The sequence below is a fragment of the Bufo gargarizans genome, chromosome 4, assembly GCF_014858855.1.
Source record: "Bufo gargarizans isolate SCDJY-AF-19 chromosome 4, ASM1485885v1, whole genome shotgun sequence".
Lineage (NCBI taxonomy): Eukaryota > Metazoa > Chordata > Amphibia > Anura > Bufonidae > Bufo > Bufo gargarizans.
Genome location: NC_058083.1, coordinates 532,038,376 through 532,059,644, shown reverse-complemented (window position 1 = coordinate 532,059,644; position 21,269 = coordinate 532,038,376). Strand labels below are relative to the sequence as shown.

At 46.5% G+C, this 21,269-nt stretch overlaps 1 protein-coding gene across 2 annotated transcripts in view; it reads right to left on the bottom strand.

Annotated features, from left to right (window-relative positions):
• LOC122934736 (oocyte zinc finger protein XlCOF6-like) overlaps positions 1 to 20,958 on the bottom strand; it is a 32,997-nt gene extending 12,039 nt beyond the window's left edge. Inside the window, exons 1-2 of one of the 2 annotated variants that reach the window (XM_044290407.1) lie at positions 14,777 to 14,828; positions 14,311 to 14,408 (exon numbers count right to left, since the gene is read on the bottom strand). In XM_044290407.1, the coding sequence (XP_044146342.1) occupies positions 14,311 to 14,408; positions 14,777 to 14,810 (132 nt within the window). In that variant the 5' untranslated portion in view covers positions 14,811 to 14,828. Of the gene's footprint in view, positions 1 to 14,310; positions 14,409 to 14,776; positions 14,829 to 20,931 lie in introns of those variants that run through there. The other variant, XM_044290408.1, reaches the window with a different exon arrangement.
• Between the last annotated feature and the right edge of the window lie 311 nt (positions 20,959 to 21,269).

Sequence of the window (21,269 nt, the reverse complement as noted above, 5' to 3'; positions counted from 1 at the left end):
ACATGAGCGGTGATTTTCACGCATCACTTGTGCGTTGCGTGAAAATCGCAGCAAGCTCTATATTCTGCGCTTTTCACGTAACGCAGGCCCCATAGGCCTCTTTCAGACGGGCGTTGCAGGAAAAGGTGTGGGTGCATGGCGGGAACATGCGCTATTTTTCCGCGCGAGTGCAAAACATTGTAATGCGTTTTGCACGCGCGTGAGATAAATCGCGCATGTTTGGTACCCAAACGCGAACTTCTTCACAGAAGTTCGGGCTTGGGATCGGTGTTCTGTAGATTGTATTATTTTCCCTTATAACATGGTTCATAAGGGAAAATAATAGCATTCTTAACACAGAATGTATAGTACAATAGCGCTGGAGGGGTTAAAAATAAATAAATAATTTAACTAACCTTAATCCACTTGCTCGCGTAGCCGGCATCTCTTCTGTCTTCTTAGCTTTGTGCAGTAACAGGACCTGTGGTGACGTCACTCCGGTCATCACATGATCCATCACCATGGTAAAAGACCATGTGATGACCGGAGTGATGTCACCACAGGTCCTGTTGCTGCACACAGCTAAGATGAAGACAGAAGAGATGCCGGCTACGCGAAGCAAGTGGATTAAGGTGAGTTAAATTATTATTATTATTATTTTAACCCCTCCAGCGCTATTTGACTATGCATTCTGTATTCAGAATGCTATTATTTCCCCTTATAACCATGTTATGAGGGAAAATAATAATGATCGGGTCTCCATCCCAATCGTCTCCTAGCAACCGTGCGTGAAAATCGCACCGCATCCGCACTTGCTTGCGGATGCTTGCGATTTTCACGCAACCCCTTTCATTTCTATGGGGCCTGCGTTACGTGAAAAACGCACAAAATAGAGCTTGCTGCGATTTTCACGCAACCCCTTTCATTTCTATGGGGCCTGCGTTACGTGAAAAACGCACAAAATAGAGCTTGCTGCGATTTTCACGCAACGCACAAGTGATGCGTGAAAATCACTGCTCATGTGAACAGCCCCATAGAAATTAATGGGTCGGTATTCAGTGCGGGTGTAATGCGTTCAACTCACGCATCGCATCCGCGTGGAATACTCGCCCGTGTGAAAGGGCCCATAGAAGTGAATAGGGTTGCATGAAAATCCCAAGCATCCGCAAGCAAGTGCGGATGCGGTGCGATTTTCACGCACGGTTGCTAGGAGACGATCGGGATGGAGACCCGATCATTATTATTTTCCCTTATAACATGGTTATAAGGGAAAATAATAGCATTCTGGATACAGAATGCATAGTAAAATAGCGCTGGAGGGGTTAAAAAAAATTAAAAAAAATTTAACTCACCTTAATCCACTTGATCGCGAAGCCCGGTATCTCCTTCTGTCTTGATCTTAGCTCTGTGCAGCAACAAGACCTGTGGTGACATCACTCCGGTCATCACATGATCCATCACCATGGTAAAAGATCATGTGATGGATCATGTGATGACCGGAGTGACGTCACCACAGGTCCTGTTGCTGCACACAGCTAAGATCAAGACAGAAGGAGATGCCGGCTTCGCAATCAAGTGGATTAAGGCATGTTCAATTTTTTTTATTTAACCCCTCCAGCGCTATTTTACTATGCATTCTGTATTCAGAATGCTATTATTTTTCCTTATAACCATGTTATAAGAGAAAATAATACAATCTACAGAACACTGATCCCAAGCCCGAACTTCTGTGAAGAAGTTCGGACTTGGGTACCAAACATGCACGATTTTTCTCAAGCGAGTGCAAAACGCATTACAATGTTTTGCACTTGCGCGAAAAAAATCGCGCGTGTTCCCGCAATGCACCGCACATTTTCCCGCAACGCCCGTCTGAAAGAGGCCTTAGAATCACTTCACATATTTGGGCAGTTACGGGCCAAAACTGACTAAATAACTGTCACGGATGTTGTGTGGGTGGGAAACTCCACACCGAGCACAGAAGAAAAGGGGACAGGAACTAGGCCTGGAAACTAGGGTAAAGGAGAAGGTCACCTCATAGAACAACCCTAATCTAAGTCCTGACTAACTATCAGTATGAACTGACCTCTATGGTAGGAAAGTTTATATACAGGAACCTAGAGCCCTAACACACCCTGTAGGGCCCTGGTTATAGTGACTGGACTTGAGACCTAGATCCAACAACCAGCTAGCCAGAAGTCCAGGAATAGAAGCTATAAACCACACCCCAAAGAGGGAGAGGCGGCAATAAATAGGAAAGGTAAAATGACCACACAAACAACACCTGAAGCAAGGGGTGTGGCCATTACCAAAACAAGACAGACACAAATTGATCCACATGGAACTTGTCAGATCAACGTGTTGCCTGTCTTTCTGATCTCCTGGCACTTGTCACGGGAACGTTCGTGACAGTAACCCCCTTCTACAGGTGACCTCCGGGCACCCAGGACCCATCTTATCTGGGTGAGATCTGTGAAAGGCTTTCACCAAATGATGGCATTCACGTCGGAGGCCGGTACCCACATTCTGTCTTCTGGTCCATAACTCTTCCAGTGGAAAATATACTGAATAGATCCACGGATAACTTGAGAATCAACTATTTTGGCAATCTGGAATTCCAAACTACTATCCACCATGACAGGAGTGTGTGGTAAGGAAGACGGCTCCAAAGGTTCTACATATCTCTTCAACAAAGACTTATGGAACACATTATGAATTTTCAGGGTCTGAGGAAGTTCAAGACAAAAAGCTACAGGATTAATAATGGCCATGATCTTATATGGACTGATAAACCTTGGACCCAACTTCCAGGAAGGTACCTTCAACTTTCTTGTGGACAGCCACACAGAATCACCCACACATACACTACAGACCAAAAGTTTGGACACACCTTCTCATTCAAAGAGTTTTCTTTATTTTCATGACTATGAAAATTGTAGATTCACACTGAAGGCATCAAAACTATGAATTGACACATGTGGAATTATATACATAACAAAAACGTGTGAAACAACTGAAAATATGTCATATTCTAGGTTCTTCAAAGTAGCCACCTTTTGCTTTGATTACTGCTTTGCACACTCTTGGCATTCTCTTGATGAGCTTCAAGAGGTAGTTACCTGAAACGGTTTTCACTTCACAGGTGTGCCCTGTCAGGTTTAATAAGTGGGATTTCTTGCCTTATAACTGGGGTTGGGACCATCAGTTGCGTTGTGGAGAAGTCAGGTGGATACACAGCTGATAGTCCTACTGAATAGAATAGACTGTTAGAATTTGTATTATGGCAAGAAAAAAGCAGCTAAGTAAAGAAAAACGAGTGGCCATCATTACTTTAAGAAATGAAGGTCAGTCAGTCCGAAAAATTGGGAAAACTTTGAAAGTGTCCCCAAGTGCAGTCACAAAAACCATCAAGCGCTACAAAGAAACTGGCTCACATGCGGACCGCCCCAGGAAAAAGGAAGACCAAGAGTCACCTCTGCTGCAGAGGATAAGTTCATCCGAGTCACCAGCCTCAGAAATCGCAGGTTAACAGCAGCTCAGATTAGAGGAGACCAGGTCAATGCCACCCAGAGTTCTAGCAGCAGACACATCTCTAGAACAACTATTAAGAGGAGACTGTGTGAATCAGGCCTTCATGGTAGAATATCTGCTAGGAAACCACTGCTAAGGACAGGCAACAAGCAGAATAGACTTGTTTTGGCTAAAGAACACAAGGAATGGACATTAGACCAGTGGAAATCTGTGCTTTGGTCTGATGAGTCCAAATTTAAAATCTTTGGTTCAAACCACCGTGTCTTTGTGCGACGCAGAAAAGGTGAACGGATGGACTCTACATGCCTGGTTCCCACCGTGAAGCATGGGAGGAGGAGGTGTGATGGTGCTTTGCTGGTGACACTGTTGGGGATTTATTCAAAATTGAAGGCATACTGAAACAGCATGGCTACCACAGCATCTTGCAGCGGCATGCTATTCCATCCGGTTTGCGTTTAGTTGGACCATCATTTATTTTTCAACAGGACAATGACCCCAAACACACCTCCAGGCTGTGTAAGGGCTATTTGACCATGAAGGAGAGTGATGGGGTGCTGCGCCAGATGACCTGGACTCCACAGTCACCGGACCTGAACCCAATCAAGATGGTTTGGGGTGAGCTGGACCGCAGAGTGAAGGCAAAAGGGCCAACAAGTGCTAAGCATCTCTGGGAACTCCTTCAAGACTGTTGGAAGACCATTTCAGGTGACTACCTATTGAAGCTCATCAAGAGAATGCCAAGAGTGTGCAAAGCAGTAATCAAAGCAAAAGGTGGCTACTTTGAAGAACCTAGAATATGACATATTTTCAGTTGTTTCACAATTTTTTGTTATGTATATAATTCCACATGTGTTATTTCATAGTTTTGATGCCTTCAGTGTGAATCTACAATTTTCATAGTTATGAAAATAAAGAAAACTCTTTGAATGAGAAGGTGTGTCCAAACTTTTGGTCTGTACTGTAGGTCCGGACCATTCATACGTTTCCTGTCAGCTACACGTTTATACTTGTTGCTCATATTCTTCAAATTATTTAGAATTTTTCGCCATATCTATGACAATGATGATGAAAAACATTCTTCCTCAGGGATACCAGAAGTATCAGACTGAGAAAATGTGCTAAACTGCGGGTGAAACCCATATGCCCCAAAAAAACTCACCGGTGGACTCCTGACTACGATTGTTTATAGCAAACTCTGCCAAAGACAAAATGGAAGACCACTCCTCCTGGTTCTCAGATACAAAACATCTCAAGTAAGTCTCCAAACTCTGATTAGTGCGCTCCCTCTGTCCGTTCGACTGAGGATGAAAAGCCGAAGAAAAGGACAGTTGTACCCCCAGTGGAGTAAAGAACGCTTTCCAGAATCTGGAAACAAACAGTCCCACGATCTGGGACCACATCAGAGGGAATGCCATGGAGTTTCACAATGTTGTCAACAAATACTTGTGCAAGTGTTTTAGCATTAGGTAGGCCCGGTAAAGCAATAAAGTGCACCATTTTACTAAAGCGATCAACTACCACCAGAATAACTGTCTTTCCTGAAGAGTTAAGTAGATCAGTGATAAAATCCATGCATACATGAGTCCATGGTCTGGACGGGATAGGTAACGGAAGTAAAGATCCGAAAGGCCGAGTATGTGTCACCTTAGCACATGCACAGGTGGTACAGGCTGACACATAGTCCTCAACACACTTATGCTACCCCGGCCACCAGAATCTACGAGATATGAGGTTGGCAGTGGATCTGCTTCCAGGGTGTCCCGTAAGAACCGTACAATGATGTTCCTCAAACACCTTGTGACGCAATTCCGGTGGCGCAAATAGTTTCCCAGAGAGACACGAATCTGGTGCGTCTCCCTGCGCCTCTAACACCTTCACCTCAAGGTCAGGGTAAAGAGCGGATATCACCACCTCTTTAGACAATATGGGACTCAGATTTTCAAAATCACCACTTCCAGGAAAACTACATGACAAGGCATCCGCCTTGACATTCTTAACCCCAGGACGATAGGTGACAGTGAAATTGAATCTGGTGAAAAACAGGGACCATCTGGCTTGACTCGGGTTCAGTCAATTCGCCGACTCCAGGTAAGCCAGATTTTTGTGATCAGTGAACACCGTGATCGGATGAATCGCCCCTTCCAACCAATGATGCCATTCCTCAAAAGCCAATTTAATGGCCAGCAACTCTCTGTTACCCACATCATAGTTTTTCTCAGTGGGGGAGAGTTTTTTCGAGAAAAATGCACATGGTCTCCATTTACCAGGTGATGGGCCCTGCGACAAAACTGCTCCTACCCCCACCTCGGGGGCGTCCACTTCCACAATGAAAGGTTGTGATACATCCATCTGCACCAATATAGGGGCAGAAGAGAAGCATTCCTTAATCGCAGAAAAGGCTTGCAACGCTTAATCGGACCACACTGAGACATCTGTCCCCTTCTTAGTCATGTCAGTTAAGGGTTTTACTATTGTCGAATAATTCTGAATACATTTTCTGTAATAGTTGGTGAACCCTAAAAACCGCATAAGAGCCTTCAGATTCTCGGGTTGATCCCAGTCTAATACATCACGAACTTTCTCTGGATCCATTCGAAAACCTGAAGATGACAGCAGGTAGCCCAAAAACTGCACTTCGTGTACCGCAAAAACATACTTCTCTAATTATGCGTACAATTTATTGTCTTTTAGGATCTATAACACCTGTCTCACATGATTCTGATATTTTTCCACTATAAAATTAGAGAATAAATTAGAATGTCATCCAAATACACGACTACAAACCTCCCCACCAGGTGATGAAAGATGTAATTCACAAAATGTTGGAAAACTGCAGGAGCATTGTGTCACGGATGATGTTGCAGATAGCTGGGACTTATAAATAAACATCCGACTGGCTTGATCCCAAACTAAGGAGCATATAGGTGGGCCCTATAAAACCCTAAGAGCTCTCCCTGACTGCTATGCCCATTCAAGGGTCTCAATGGTAGACGATTGCATGCCTACGTACCTAAGACTGTGTGACACCTGAAAACCCTATAATAGTGAGGGGACACGACCACCAGCTCCCTGCACTTAATACGGACGGAGTCAGGGTCACCTAGAATCAAGCCGGCAAGGAAACACAATAAAGGAAAAATACTTATCTGAGCAAACAGCAGCAGCAGCCTTCAGCAGTGAACACTTCATCCAGGAAGTAGTATAAACCGCAAAGTGAGGCAGTATGGGAGAGAATATAAAGGAAGACAATTAGTCTAAATAAGTGACACCTGGCAGAAGGAAAGGAGATGAGGAAGTGAAACCAAAACAAAGAAGGTCATACAAGAGGTAGAGAAGAATGTCTGCCAGACCTTCTCACAGAACTGGCGGTGACACATTGATCAACCCAAAAGGCATGACCAGGTTCTCAAAGTGCTACTCAGGAGTATTAAAAGCCGTCTTCCATTCATCACCTTCCTTGATCCTAACCAGATTTATGCCCCCCTTAAATCCAACTTGGAGAACACCTTGGCACCAATAATAAGGAAGAGGGTAAGGATCACAGATAGTAATCCAATTAAGTTCACAGAAATCCAGACATGGTCGAAGACCTCCGTCCTTTTTTTTAACAAAAAATAACCCTGCTGCCACTGGAGACTTGGAAGGTCTTATGTGTCCTTTACTCAAACTCTCGGCAATATATTCTCTCATGGCCAATCTTTCAGGTTCCAAAAGGTTATACAACCTAGATTTAGGCAATTTAGCCCCAGGAATAAGATTGACAGGGCAATCATATTCCGGATGAGGAGGTAAATCCTGACATCCACTCTCAGAAAACACATCTGCAAACTAAGATATAAAAGAGGGTACGGCCTTAGTAGTAACAACAGAAAAAGATGTATTAAGATAATTGCCAATGCAATAAGTCACCCCAATCCAGAATCTGTCTCGCTTGCCAATCGATATTTAGATTGTGCTTGCTAAGCCACGGTAAACCCAAAACCACTGGTGCAGGGAGAATTTCCAAGACAAAACACAAGATAAATTCTTGATGAAAGTCACCCACTCTTAATCTGATATCATGCACCACTTGAGACAAACATTTCTGAGCAAGAGGTGCAGAATCAACAGCAAATACGGAAATATTGTTTTCTAATGTACTTGGTGACAACCCATGCATACGGACGAACTGAGCATCAATCAGGTTCATCCCGGCCCTGCTGTCAATAAATACTTCAATTCCCACAGTTTTTCACTTTAGCGGCACCTCGGCAGTCAGGGGAAATTGGGTACTAGCAGTAAAGGACAAATGCACGTTCCCTGACTCCCCGCTCACAGCCCCAAGAGTCAGATGGGAATTAGACACTTTTTGACACTGAATGCATGGACATACATTGATAAAATCGGCAGAGAAAAAGCCAAAGACTAGGCGTCCCCTTTAAGCAATGAAATAATCACACCCACTCTCTGACTATCATCCCCAGATAAGTGTGGACATAGCTTAAAAAATAATTTGCATGCTTTCCTGAACTAAATAAAATTATCACTCCCCCCCCGGGAATCTATCCGGGGGGGGGAGAATTTAGGTTTAGGACAGGCCTGGTAACCACTACTAGGATCAGCCGCCTGTGGTCTCTGAATCTGTGAGACTGTCGTGCGGATGTCAGCTACCTCCAAAGACAGCCCCTGCAGCTGTCCAGCCAGTGCAGTGATAGCATCCATGGCTGAACTGATACAGACAAACAAAAATGACAGTTATTTGGCAGTTTATAATGTCACAGATGGGGTGTGGGTGGGAAACTCCACTCCGAGCACAGAAGAAAAGGGGACAGGAACTAGGCCTGGAAACTAGGGTAAAGGAGAACGTCACCTCCTAGAACAACCCTAATCCAAGTCCTGACTAACTATCAGTTTAAACTGACCACGATGGTAGAAAAGTTAATATACAGGAACCTAGAGCCCTAACACACCCTGTAGGGCCCTGGTTATAGTGACAGGACTTGAGACAACCTATTAATCCACCAGAAGGACAAACAGGAGTCTTCCTCAGGCCTAGATACAAAAGACAGGGAAATACAATGAATAAAATACAAATAGAGAAGACAACACTTAACTTTACCTAGAGTAAAGGCAGCACCAGGAGCTCCACCGAGATCCAACAACCAGCTAGCCAGAAATCCAGGAATAGAAGCTATAAACCGCACCCCAAAGAGGGAAAGGCGGCAATAAATACAAAAGGTAAAATGACCACACAAACAACACCTGAAGCAAGGGGTGTGGCTATTACCAAAAAAACACAGAGACAAATTGATCCACACGGAACTTGTCAGATCAACGTGTTGCCAGTCTTTCTGATCTCCTGGCACTTGTCATGGGAACGTTCGTAATAATAACTTAAGTGTGAACTCAGTCTTACAGGTCAATGTTAGCGCCAAGAACCGTGCAGTGGCCAAAAATTCTACTATAGAGTGAAAGTGCGCACTACTTTTACACTGTCACCTGCTGATTCCGCAGATTTCTACAGAACCTGTTCTGTTACACATAGATACAAATAGAGCCCCCCCCGATAGAGTCGAGCGGGTGTCAGCAGTAAGTTTGTGTTGATGTCACTGCTTATTTTGCCCTTCTTCTTATCTGTCATAAGAGCAACTCCCAAGAAACAGATCCTGTCTTTTGAGCATCCTCCTTCACACGGTCAGCATTTGGTCAGTAATCCATCAGTATTGATAAGGCCAAAAAAATCAGGCCTGGATCCTAAACAGAGATGACACGTGAATGGAATATTTGCATGTCTTCTGTGTTTTGTACCCACTCCTGCTTTTGGCTACCAAATCATGAACCAATCCTGATACAAAATAGGGACCAAGCCTTAGGCCCCTTTCACATGCGTGAGTTTTCCGCACCCGCACTGAATCCGGACATATTAATTTCTATGGGGCTGTGCACACGAGCGGTGATTTTCACGCATCACTTGTGCGTTGCGTAAAAATAGCAGCATGTTCTATAGAAGTGAATGCGGTTGCGTGAAAATCGCAAGCATCCGCAAGCAAGTGCGGATGCGGTGCGATTTTCACGCACGGTTGATAGAAGATTATCGGGATGGAGACCCGATCATTTTATTATTTTCCCTTATAACATGGTTATAAGAGAAAATAATAGCATTCTGGATACAGAATGCATAGTACAATAGCGCTGGAGGGGTTAAAAAATTTTAAAAAAATTTAACTCACCTTAATCCACTTGCTCGCGCAGCCGGCATCTCTTCTGTCTCTTTCCTTTCTGATTGCAGTCAAAGGACCTGTGGTGACGTCACTCCGGTCATCTCATGATCCATCACCATGGTAAAAGATCATGTGACGGACCATGTGATGACCGGAGTGACGTCACCACAGGTCCTTTGACTGCAATCAGCAAAAAAAGAGACAGAAGAGATGCCGGCTGCGCGAGCAAGTGGATTAAGGTAAGGAAAATAATACAATCTACAGAACCCCGATCCCAAAACTGAACTTCTATGAAGAAGTTCGGGTTTGGGTACCAAACATGCCGATTTTTCTCACTCGCGTGCAAAACGCATTACAATGTTTTGCACTCGTGCAGAAAAATCACGCATGTTCCCGCAATGCACCCGCACCTTTTCCCGCAACGCCCGGGTGAAACCAGCCTTTCTGACACAGAGATTTTTCATTTTTCACTCCCTGCCTTCCTGGAGCCATAACTTCTTTATTTTTTGTTCACAGAGCCACATGAGGGCTTGTTTTTTCTGAAACAAGTTGTACTTTCTAGTGGCACTATTTAATATTGCATATGATGTAGTGGGAAGCTAGAAAAAAAATTATGGAAGCACTAATTAGTACAGGAGGAGCAGGGAGTGGTGAATACAGCTCTCCCCGTGCTAGCTCTGTACTCCCCGCTTCTTGGTCTTCTTCTGCAGGCTCTGCGCGCTGTGCTGTGACCTGCGCACAGCGTGAGGATGTCGGCGTACTTTGTGACCTCGCACTGTGCGACGTTGGGTCACAGCACAGCAGGAAGAGCACTGAATCTTAGGAGGGGTCCGGAACAGGAGAGGCGAGTTAATTTTTCATTTTTTGTCTGATCTGAGGACGGATTAACTTGGAGGTTTTATTAACATGGGGGTCCGATTTGAGGTCTGAATGGGTGTGTTAGTAACATGGTGTCTGATCTGATGCCTGATTGGGGGGTCTTATTCTTATAAACATTGGGGGTCTTAGCTGAAGTCTGATAAAAAATCTTCTCTTGTTTTCCTACTTTACAACCTAGGTACGTCTCATGGGCAGGTGCGTCTTATAGGTAGAATAATACTGTATACAGTTTTTCAAGTTTTTTTTTTAAATACTGAAAAAAAAAAAAGTAAGCTTAAAAAATTACTTTTCTTTTCATCTCCATATTCTGACCCCATAACATTTTCAGTTATGTCTACGGAGCTGTGTAAGAGATAATTTTTTGCGGGACGATCTGTAGTTTTTATTGATACCATTTTGTGGTATGTTATTTTTCCATTACACCATTCGCCGTAAGGGATCAATATTTTTAGCTTTAAATAGTAGAGGTGTTATCAGATGCAATGATGTATATATTTTTTATTACTTTTATTTTAATTTGGGGTAACTTTTTTAATTTTAAAAAACTTTTTGAACTTTTTTTTTTTGGCCCCCAACGTGCAATCGTTAGATTGCCTTTTATATTGAGTATTGGAATTTTAGCCATTACAGAATACAAAGATCAGTATATTTCAATACATGCTGCCACCTGCATTGGATTATACATGTGATAGTCCTACAAGCCTTCTACAGCTTCTGGCCTATTACTACTATGGGACGCCTTCCCTGATTTCAGCCAGGGAAAAGTGTTCCTGCCCAGAAAGCGCGTGCTTCTGGGGTTTTTACCTCTTAGATGCCGCGGTCACATTTGAGCACAGCATCTGAGGGGATTAATGGGCATTATCACTGATCACAGACATTAGCCCTGTATGTCTGCTGTATTGAACTGCAAGCACCCGGCAGCTAAGACACTTGTTCCGGAGCAGACACCATCTTTAGAGACCTGACATCCGCTGTACATGTATGGCAGATGTCAGGAAAGGGAAAAGGGGACAGTTTAGAGGCCATTTTTCTGCTGACAAGTTCCATTTATTTACAATTAATACAATCTTTTATGACACCAGAAACCATTTGCAAACAACAATAACATGAAATACAGAGTACAGTATACTCCACTGCTGCTGGGGGAGGTCAGTAGACTGAGCGTACAGTATACTCCACTGCTGGGGGAGGTCAGTAGATGGAGCGTACAGTATACTCCACTGCTGCTGGGGGAGGTCAGTAGATGGAGCGTACAGTATACTCCACTGCTGCTGGGGGAGGTCAGTAGATGGAGAGTACAGTATACTCCACTGCTGCTGGGGGAGGTCAGTAGACGGAGCGTGCAGTATACTCCACTGCTGCTGGGGGAGGTCAGTAGACGGAGCGTACAGTATACTCCACTGCTGCTGGGGGAGGTCAGTAGACGGAGCGTACAGTATACTCCACTGCTGGGGGAGGTCAGTAGATGGAGCGTACAGTATACTCCACTGCTGCTGGGGGAGGTCAGTAGATGGAGCGTACAGTATACTCCACTGCTGCTGGGGGAGGTCAGTAGATGGAGCGTGCAGTATACTCCACTGCTGCTGGGGGAGGTCAGTAGACGGAGCGTACAGTATACTCCACTGCTGCTGGGGGAGGTCAGTAGACGGAGCGTACAGTATACTCCACTGCTGCTGGGGGAGGTCAGTAGATGGAGAGTACAGTATACTCCACTGCTGCTGGAGGAGGTCAGTAGATGCAGTGTACAGTATACTCCACTGCTGCTGGGGGAGGTCAGTAGACGGAGCGTACAGTATACTCCACTGCTGCTGGGGGAGGTCAGTAGACGGAGAGTACAGTATACTCCACTGCTGCTGGGGGAGGTCAGTAGATGGAGAGTACAGTATACTCCACTGCTGCTGGGGGAGGTCAGTAGATGGAGAGTACAGTATACTCCACTGCTGCTGGGGGAGGTCAGTAGATGGAGAGTACAGTATACTCCACTGCTGCTGGGGGAGGTCAGTAGATGGAGAGTACAGTATACTCCACTGCTGCTGGGGGAGGTCAGTAGACGGAGAGTACAGTATACTCCACTGCTGCTGGGGGAGGTCAGTAGACGGAGAGTACAGTATACTCCACTGCTGCTGGGGGAGGTCAGTAGATGGAGAGTACAGTATACTCCACTGCTGCTGGGGGGGTCAGTAGATGGAGAGTACAGTATACTCCACTGCTGCTGGGGGGGTCAGTAGATGGAGAGTACAGTATACTCCACTGCTGCTGGGGGAGGTCAGTAGACGGAGAGTACAGTATACTCCACTGCTGCAGGGGGAGGTCAGTAGACGGAGAGTACAGTATACTCCACTGCTGCTGGGGGGGGTCAGTAGATGGAGAGTACAGTATACTCCACTGCTGCTGGGGGAGGTACGTAGATGGAGAGTACAGTATACTCCACTGCTGCTGGGGGAGGTCAGTAGACGGAGAGTACAGTATACTCCACTGCTGCTGGAGGAGGTCAGTAGATGGAGAGTACAGTATACTCCACTGCTGCTGGGGGAGGTCAGTAGATGGAGAGTACAGTATACTCCACTGCTGCTGGGGGAGGTCAGTAGATGGAGCGTACAGTATACTCCACTGCTGCTGGGGGAGGTCAGTAGATGGAGAGTACAGTATACTCCACTGCTGCTGGGGGAGGTCAGTAGATGGAGAGTACAGTATACTCCACTGCTGCTGGGGGAGGTCAGTAGACGGAGAGTACAGTATACTCCACTGCTGCTGGGGGAGGTCAGTAGACGGAGAGTACAGTATACTCCACTGCTGCTGGGGGAGGTCAGTAGATGGAGAGTACAGTATACTCCACTGCTGCTGGGGGGGTCAGTAGATGGAGAGTACAGTATACTCCACTGCTGCTGGGGGAGGTCAGTAGATGGAGAGTACAGTATACTCCACTGCTGCTGGGGGAGGTCAGTAGACGGAGAGTACAGTATACTCCACTGCTGCAAGGGGGAGGTCAGTAGACGGAGAGTACAGTATACTCCACTGCTGCTGGGGGAGGTCAGTAGATGGAGAGTACAGTATACTCCACTGCTGCTGGGGGAGGTCAGTAGATGGAGAGTACAGTATACTCCACTGCTGCTGGGGAGGTCAGTAGACGGAGAGTACAGTATACTCCACTGCTGCTGGAGGAGGTCAGTAGATGGAGAGTACAGTATACTCCACTGCTGCTGGGGGAGGTCAGTAGATGGAGAGTACAGTATACTCCACTGCTGCTGGGGGAGGTCAGTAGACGGAGAGTACAGTATACTCCACTGCTGCTGGGGGAGGTCAGTAGACGGAGAGTACAGTATACTCCACTGCTGCTGGGGGGGTCAGTAGATGGAGCGTACAGTATACTCCACTGCTGCTGGGGGAGGTCAGTAGACGGAGAGTACAGTATACTCCACTGCTGCTGGGGGAGGTCAGTAGACGGAGAGTACAGTATACTCCACTGCTGCTGGGGGAGGTCAGTAGACGGAGAGTACAGTATACTCCACTGCTGCTGGGGGGGGGGGTCAGTAGATGGAGAGTACAGTATACTCCACTGCTGCTGGGGGAGGTCAGTAGACGGAGAGTACAGTATACTCCACTGCTGCTGGGGGAGGTCAGTAGATGGAGAGTACAGTATACTCCACTGCTGCTGGGGGAGGTCAGTAGAAAGCTCCATTACATCAGTCTATAGAGGATTTGTAGAAACCTCAGCTTCACCTACCTGATGATCCAGTGGGATATTCGGTTTCTCCTCTGGACAGTCCTGGGAATACTGAGGACTGGGACATCTCTCTGGTGGATTTCTCTGACTGGATCCATCTGTAGGAAAACACACGGTGACTGAATACATTGTCTACATCCAACGATAAGCGAATCTGTGATGCCGGCCGGTCCGTGGCTGCGGACATCTCCTTGTTCCTTGAAAGCCGTTGGAGCGCTTACCCAATTCCCTGCTCCGGTGGTCCATACCTGTTGACATTTCATTGTTCTGTCCACAGCGTGCTGATCTGGGCCCAGCTCTTGGCCTGCAGTGGCTTTGTCCGCCTGTAGGGCATGTGCTTCTTCTGGTTCTTAAAGGGCCAACCATTAGCAGTAGCCCCTGCCAAATCTGTGGCACAGCACATCTACATCCGCACTCTGATTCAAAACTGTTCTCTCCTCTACAGTCATGGAAGGTCTCCTATTACCTGGTGATGTGAGGGACTGGTGATTCTCCATCATGATGTCCTTGTACAGATCCTTGTGTTCTTCTAAATACTCCCACTCCTCCATGGAGAAATAGACAGCGACATCCTGACACCTTATAGGAACCTGACAACACAAGGACACAGTCATTACCAGACCCCTCCCGTGGCGTTATTGTATAATGTCCCAGCATTCCCAGCAGCGCTCACCTCTCCGCTCAGCAGCTCAGTGATCCTGGTGGTAAGTTCTAGGACCTTCTTCTCATGTATCAGGGAATGAGGTGGAGGCTCGGTGATGGGGCTCTGGGTCCTGCTCCATCCTCCTGACACACGGGGTGTCACACACTCACCAGACGACTTTTTCACTACTGTGTAATCCTGTGTATGGGGAGACGCCGATCACTACAGAGATTCTAAGAATCCTTCACCTTTCCAGACATTTCACTGTTTTATTACTAGAGAAAAGAGTGATGTCATGTGAGACTCTCACCTCTCCAGTTATCAAGGAGATGATCTCTAGGGTGAGGTCTAATATCCTTGCAGCCATGTGGTTTCTGTCCTTGTACAGATCCTTATGTTCTTCTAAATATTCCCACTCCTCCATGGAAAAATAGACAGCAACATCCTGACACCTTATAGGAACCTGACAACACAAGGACACAGTCATTACCAGACCCCTCCCGTGGCGTTATTGTATAATGTCCCAGCATTCCCAGCAGCGCTCACCTCTCCGCTCAGCAGCTCAGTGATCCTGGTGGTAAGTTCTAGGATCTTCTGCTCATGTATCAGGGAATGAGGTGGAGGCTCGGTGATGGGGCTCTGGGTCCTGCTCCATCCTCCTGACACACGGGGTGTCACACACTCACCAGACGACTTCTTCACTACCTTGTAATCCTGTGTATGGGGAGACGCCGATCACTACAGAGATTCTAAGAATCCTTCCCCTTTCCAGTCATTTCCCTGGTTTATTACTAGAGATAAGAGTGATGCCATGTGAGACTCTCACCTCTCCAGTTATCAAGGAGATGATCTCCAGGGTGAGGTCTAATATCCCCGCAGCCATGTGGTCTCTGTCCTTCTCCATCCTTGGTGGGTCCTTGATGGAAAGGACCATTGGATCTAAAAAGAAGAGAGTCCTGCACCTAAGAAACGAGGGAAAGAAGTGTCTCAAAAATTAAGAATGACAAAAGTCTACCAATATTGTACAACGGAGGTGACTTAGCTATTGAGGTGTCTTATACATACCAGACTGGTGACCATAATAAATCAGTCAGCCGGCCTCCTGCTGTACAGTGAATACAGTGTTACACAGGACACACATCGCAGTCTACCACATACAGCAGACAGAGCTCATCTTATTTTTACTGTAAATGTCTTTATTAATGGGATGACTGATAGGAAGGTCACAGACACTTGATCTGACATGCTTTCTGCAGCCTGAGAGAATTTGAATGTTTTCCAGTGTAATGACTCACATTTGGTCTCAGGACTGTGTTTAAAGTGAACATTAGTTTTCAAAAAAGGTTTGTATAATGGCAGTGCTTCTTTCTACAGTCTGTGAAGGAACTGTTATGTTTGGGCTTACCTTAAGTTTATTTCAGCTGTATTATCTCATCTTAGCTGCACAGCTAGATGCATGTCACTCAGAAGCAGGGGGATTCTCCCTTCTACAGGTACTGTACGCAGTGACCTCACTTCCCTTACTTTCCACTATGTTTTTTTTCTAAGGAGCTCAGAAAGCTGATGAAGAGGGATAAATCACACTTACAGAAAGGCAGGAGGCTCCTGTGATCTTCAGAAGCTTTGTAGAAGCAGTTATTTTATCAGGGTCAGGATCTCAGCTAGCTCTGACACCCCCCACTTCCTCTCATCCGTCTTCTGGGTCTGGGTAATGTTTCTGTATAATGACTCCTAATTTCTTCGATCGTATCTCGGTCACTGGAATTTAATGTGAAATAACTGGATTGATAACTAGTATATTTCAGGGATGTATTCAGACCCTGCGGTGTCAGGGAGATAAACCGCAAGATCCAACCCATCTCTTTTCTACAGAGGCGCTGATAAGATTGTGGCCCCCACTCAACTGGAGTCAGACAAAGATGTGTTGGGTCCCCAAGACTCGCGCCTCCTTCCAGAAGATCTGGTATCCTTGGGCAAAATTCAGACACTTCCCTAATTGGAACTAACAGTTTTACTATCACAAAGAGAGACGTACATGCCCTTCCAATCAATATGATCTGCTGATTACCTCCTCACACTCCTTCTGCTGGTCCACAGTTACAGGAGTCTGTTGGTAAAGAGTCATATAAAAGTAGCTCTCACCTCCCCCCCTCACTTTCCTTCTCATTCCTCCCCTTCCCTCCGATTAGAACATAATGTTCTGGCCTAGTACTGCTATCCATCGATCACTGAATAATGGTCTACGTTGTCCACCTATCTAGTTCTGTTTACAGAAGGTATTATTTACACATCAATATCCAGCGCTCCTGTTTTACGATATAGATGCCTCTTTTTCGGATCTTGCGGTTGGAATATATACTTCTGTTACTGCTAACTCAAGATGTCACCTATAAGACAGTTGTACCGATGTACTGCTCTTCTAGTGCTTTACTTCATTCACAATAAAAAGAACTTTGAAATAGAAAAAAAAAAAAAAGAAATTAAAGATGTGTTGGGTCCCCATCAAGGACCTGTGCAAAATGTCCTGGTATATCCATTCTATGTACGTTCCCTGTGTGTGATTAGGGAGTGTTCAGGCTCCTTCCCCCAAATTATTGTTTTATTATTATTTTTTTCTTGATACCGACTGTTCACCTCCTTCATTTAGTTTTTTTTAAACCACCAGAGTTTTGGGGTGAGCGCTGCCGTTGCCTCCTCTCTTTTTTTTTGATATTTATATTATTATTATATCTTTTGTAATTATTTTACATCTATAAGAGATTGCTTAAAGTTTTCCACATCCATCCTCCTCCAGGTACCTTATTCTATCTTCTTATTGTGAGGGGGCACTAAGGGGACAGCACTATTGTGAGGGGACACTACTAAGGGGACAGCACTATTGTGAGGGGGCACTAAGGGGACAGCACTATTGTGAGGGGGCACTAAGGGGACAACACTATTGTGAGGGGGCACTAAGGGGAAAGTACTATTGTGAGGGGGCACTACTAAGGGGACAGCACTATTGTGAGGGGGCACTACTAAGGGAACAGCACTATTGTGAGGGGGTACTACTAAGGGGACAGCACTATTGTGAGGGGGCACTAAGGGGAAAGTACTATTGTGAGGGGGCACTACTAAGGGGACAGCACTATTGTGAGGGGGCACTACTAAGGGAACAGCACTATTGTGAGGGGGTACTACTAAGGGGACAGCACTATTGTGAGGGGGCACTACTAAGGGGACAGCACTATTGTGAGGGGGCACTAAGGGACAGCACTATTGTGAGGGGGCACTAAGGGGACAGCACTATTGTGAGGGGGCACTAAGGGGACAGCACTATTGTGAGGGGGCACTAAGGGGACAGCACTATTGTGAGGGGGCACTAAGGGGACAGCACTATTGTGAGGGGGCACTAAGGGGACAGCACTATTGTGAGGGGGCACTACTAAGGGGACAGCACTATTGTGAGGGGGCACACACGTTTTTATCCATCATTAATCAACATAAATGTTGAGAAAAAACTAAAAGCCCCATTCCGTCTACACAACGACCTTTCTAGCGGAACATAGCTTGTACTTCTAGTCTATGGGGTCGCACTGTGACATTACGGTTCCCACCTTTCCCAACAAAACATACTGGTCAAGTTAAAGGGAACCTGTTATCAACTTTATGCTGACGTCACTGAGGGCAGCATAAAATACCTACAGAAATGCTGATCTCAGCGGTGTGTCACTCATGAGCTAAGAGTAAGTGGTTGCTGAGAACCAACATCACAATCATTGCAGACTGGGCCTGGAAAAGAGTCCCGGCCACGTGAGAAGAGTCCTGGTTATTCCTAATCTCCTGCTCCCCCCGTCCATCTGCTGATGATTGGCAGTTCTCTCCTAGACAGAAAGGGAGAAAACTAGATAGAAACCTGTCAATCATCAGCAGGAGAGCGGGAATTTATGAATAACCAGGACTCTTTTCCAGGCCCAGTCTGCAATGATTGTGATGTTGGTTCTCGGCAACCACTTACTTTTAACTTTTAAATGACAGACGCTGAAATCGACTCACCTGTCTCTACTTTATTCTGCCGTTAGTATGGGCAGCACAAAGTTGATGACAGTTTCCCTTTATGTCACATCTCAATGTGGATGAGGGGACATGGCTTAACACAAGGTGTCGCTATGTCATAATGTGGCTCCTAGGATTAATAGTGCCCCCAGTAACAGTAATGCCCCACCAGAATTAAAGGGGTTCTTCACTTTCATTTAACTGATGATCTATCCTCTGGATAGATCATCAGCTTCTGATCGGCCGGGGTCCGAAACCCGGGACCCCCGCCGATCAGCTGTTTGAGAAGGCAGCGGCGCTCCAGCAGCGCCGCCGCCTTCTCACTGTTTACCGCCGGGCTGCCCGCCCACTGACGTCACGACTTGTATCAACTAGAGTGGGCGCGGCTAAGCTCCATTCAAGTGAACAGAGCTTAGCCTCGCCCACTCTAGTTGATACAAGTCGTGACGTCAGTGGGCGGGCAGCCCGGCGGTAAACAGTGAGAAGGCCGTGGCGCTGCTGGAGCGCCGCTGCCTTCTCAAACAGCTGATCGGCGGGGGTCCCGGGTGTCGGACCCCCGCCGATCAGAAGCTGATGATCTACCCCCCACACACAATTAATAATGGCCCCATTCGGGAGCCCCAAAATTAATAGTGCCCCCAATAATATTAATGCCCCAATTAGTGCCCCCAGAATGAATAATGCCCACATTAGAGCCCCCCAGACGAGGTCACGATCCCAAACTCACCAAGCAGCTCACAGTAACACACACTGCACCAACCTGATAAATGGGATGTAAAGGAAATCTGGCTGACCAAAGCAACCAATCAGATTCCACCTTTCATTTTCCAAAGGAGCTCTCCAATCTGAAAGGTGGAATGTGATTGGTTGCTAGGGGCAACTAAACCAGTTTTCCTTTACTCCAATTTGACAAACCTCCCCCACTGATTATTCTTAGTAATTAGTATCTGTTCTTCGGGGGGCAGTCGCCCAGCGCCAGCTGTTGGGTATAGGCGGCTGCCTCTCTCTGCCGTCGGGAAAGAGCGAGATCTCTGGGAAGTCTCACAGAGTCAGTTCTTCCCTCAGAGTTTTTCTGGCGGAGACATGAATGGATTGTAGCACCGTCCTTTCCCTCTGAGGACGTCTCCGCGGCGCATAAAAGGGCCCCAGACAGATCAGGGAGAGATCCCCTCATCTCCTCCCATTTCAGGCCGGCACTCGCTTGGTAGCAGCGTCCATTGTCTATGGAGACGTCTCCTCGCTAATGCCTCCATCAACAGTAATGCCCCATTTGTGCCCCCAGAATTACTAATGCTCCCTTCTCTTCTATGTGCAAAATAAAGAAGTCAGTTCCTCCAGTTGATGGCTCCGCTGCGTTCCAGCATGATGACGTCCGGCCGGTCCTGTCCTGAGCTTCCAGTGAGCAGCGAGTGTTCCCGGCAGAGGCAGCAAATTACCGGCTTGGCCGATGAGATACCAGCCGGGGGGCAACCCTACTGGTCATCAGTGTGCGGTAGGTGGGGGCTCGCCTCTATCAGGACCCCACTAATCCTGGGAATGAAGGGGCTGCAGAGCTGCTTTACTGCTGAATCTCCTCCACAGTCCCTGCTCATTAGAGCTCCGGCCTCCGCTGTGCAGGGACAGTGAGGAGAGGACACAGCGCTGCAGCCCCTTCATCTAGAAGAGGTTGTCCCCACCGATCACACACTGACTCCATATCCTAGTGACATCACAGAACATTGTGTGATGGAAGACCCCTCTAATCCAGGAGAACAGCCCCTCTTACAGGGGTCTGGGGGTCTCCTAATATTCCAGGGGGAGAGCAGACATGTCTGAGGAGAACTCCCCTCCTGTGAGCAGAGACTCTCTATGGCCGGTGCTGCCCCCTGCTGGCTGGACCTGCTATATATCACCTATAGAACCGCTCCATTCTAATAAACCCAGAACCAAGACCAATAACTGACCTGCAGATCTCACCTCCTGGGGCTGCAGGACCTGCGATGACGTCACACTGGTCACATGATAGGAAGTGCTGAACTGTGAAAGCCCTCCACTGCTTTACTCCTCCCCTCATGTGACTGATCACATGACCATGACATCATCAAAGGTCCTGTAGTCACTAGGATATAATATGGGAAGTATCTTTACTCTGTGAGCTGTAAGGACCTTCAGACGTCACAGGATCACGTGACATTGCAGCTCACTGTAAAGTACAATTCTCCCCCATTTATCAAATTAGTGTAAAGGAAAACTGTCTTAGTTGTCCATAGCAACCAATCAGATTCCACATTTCCTTTTACAC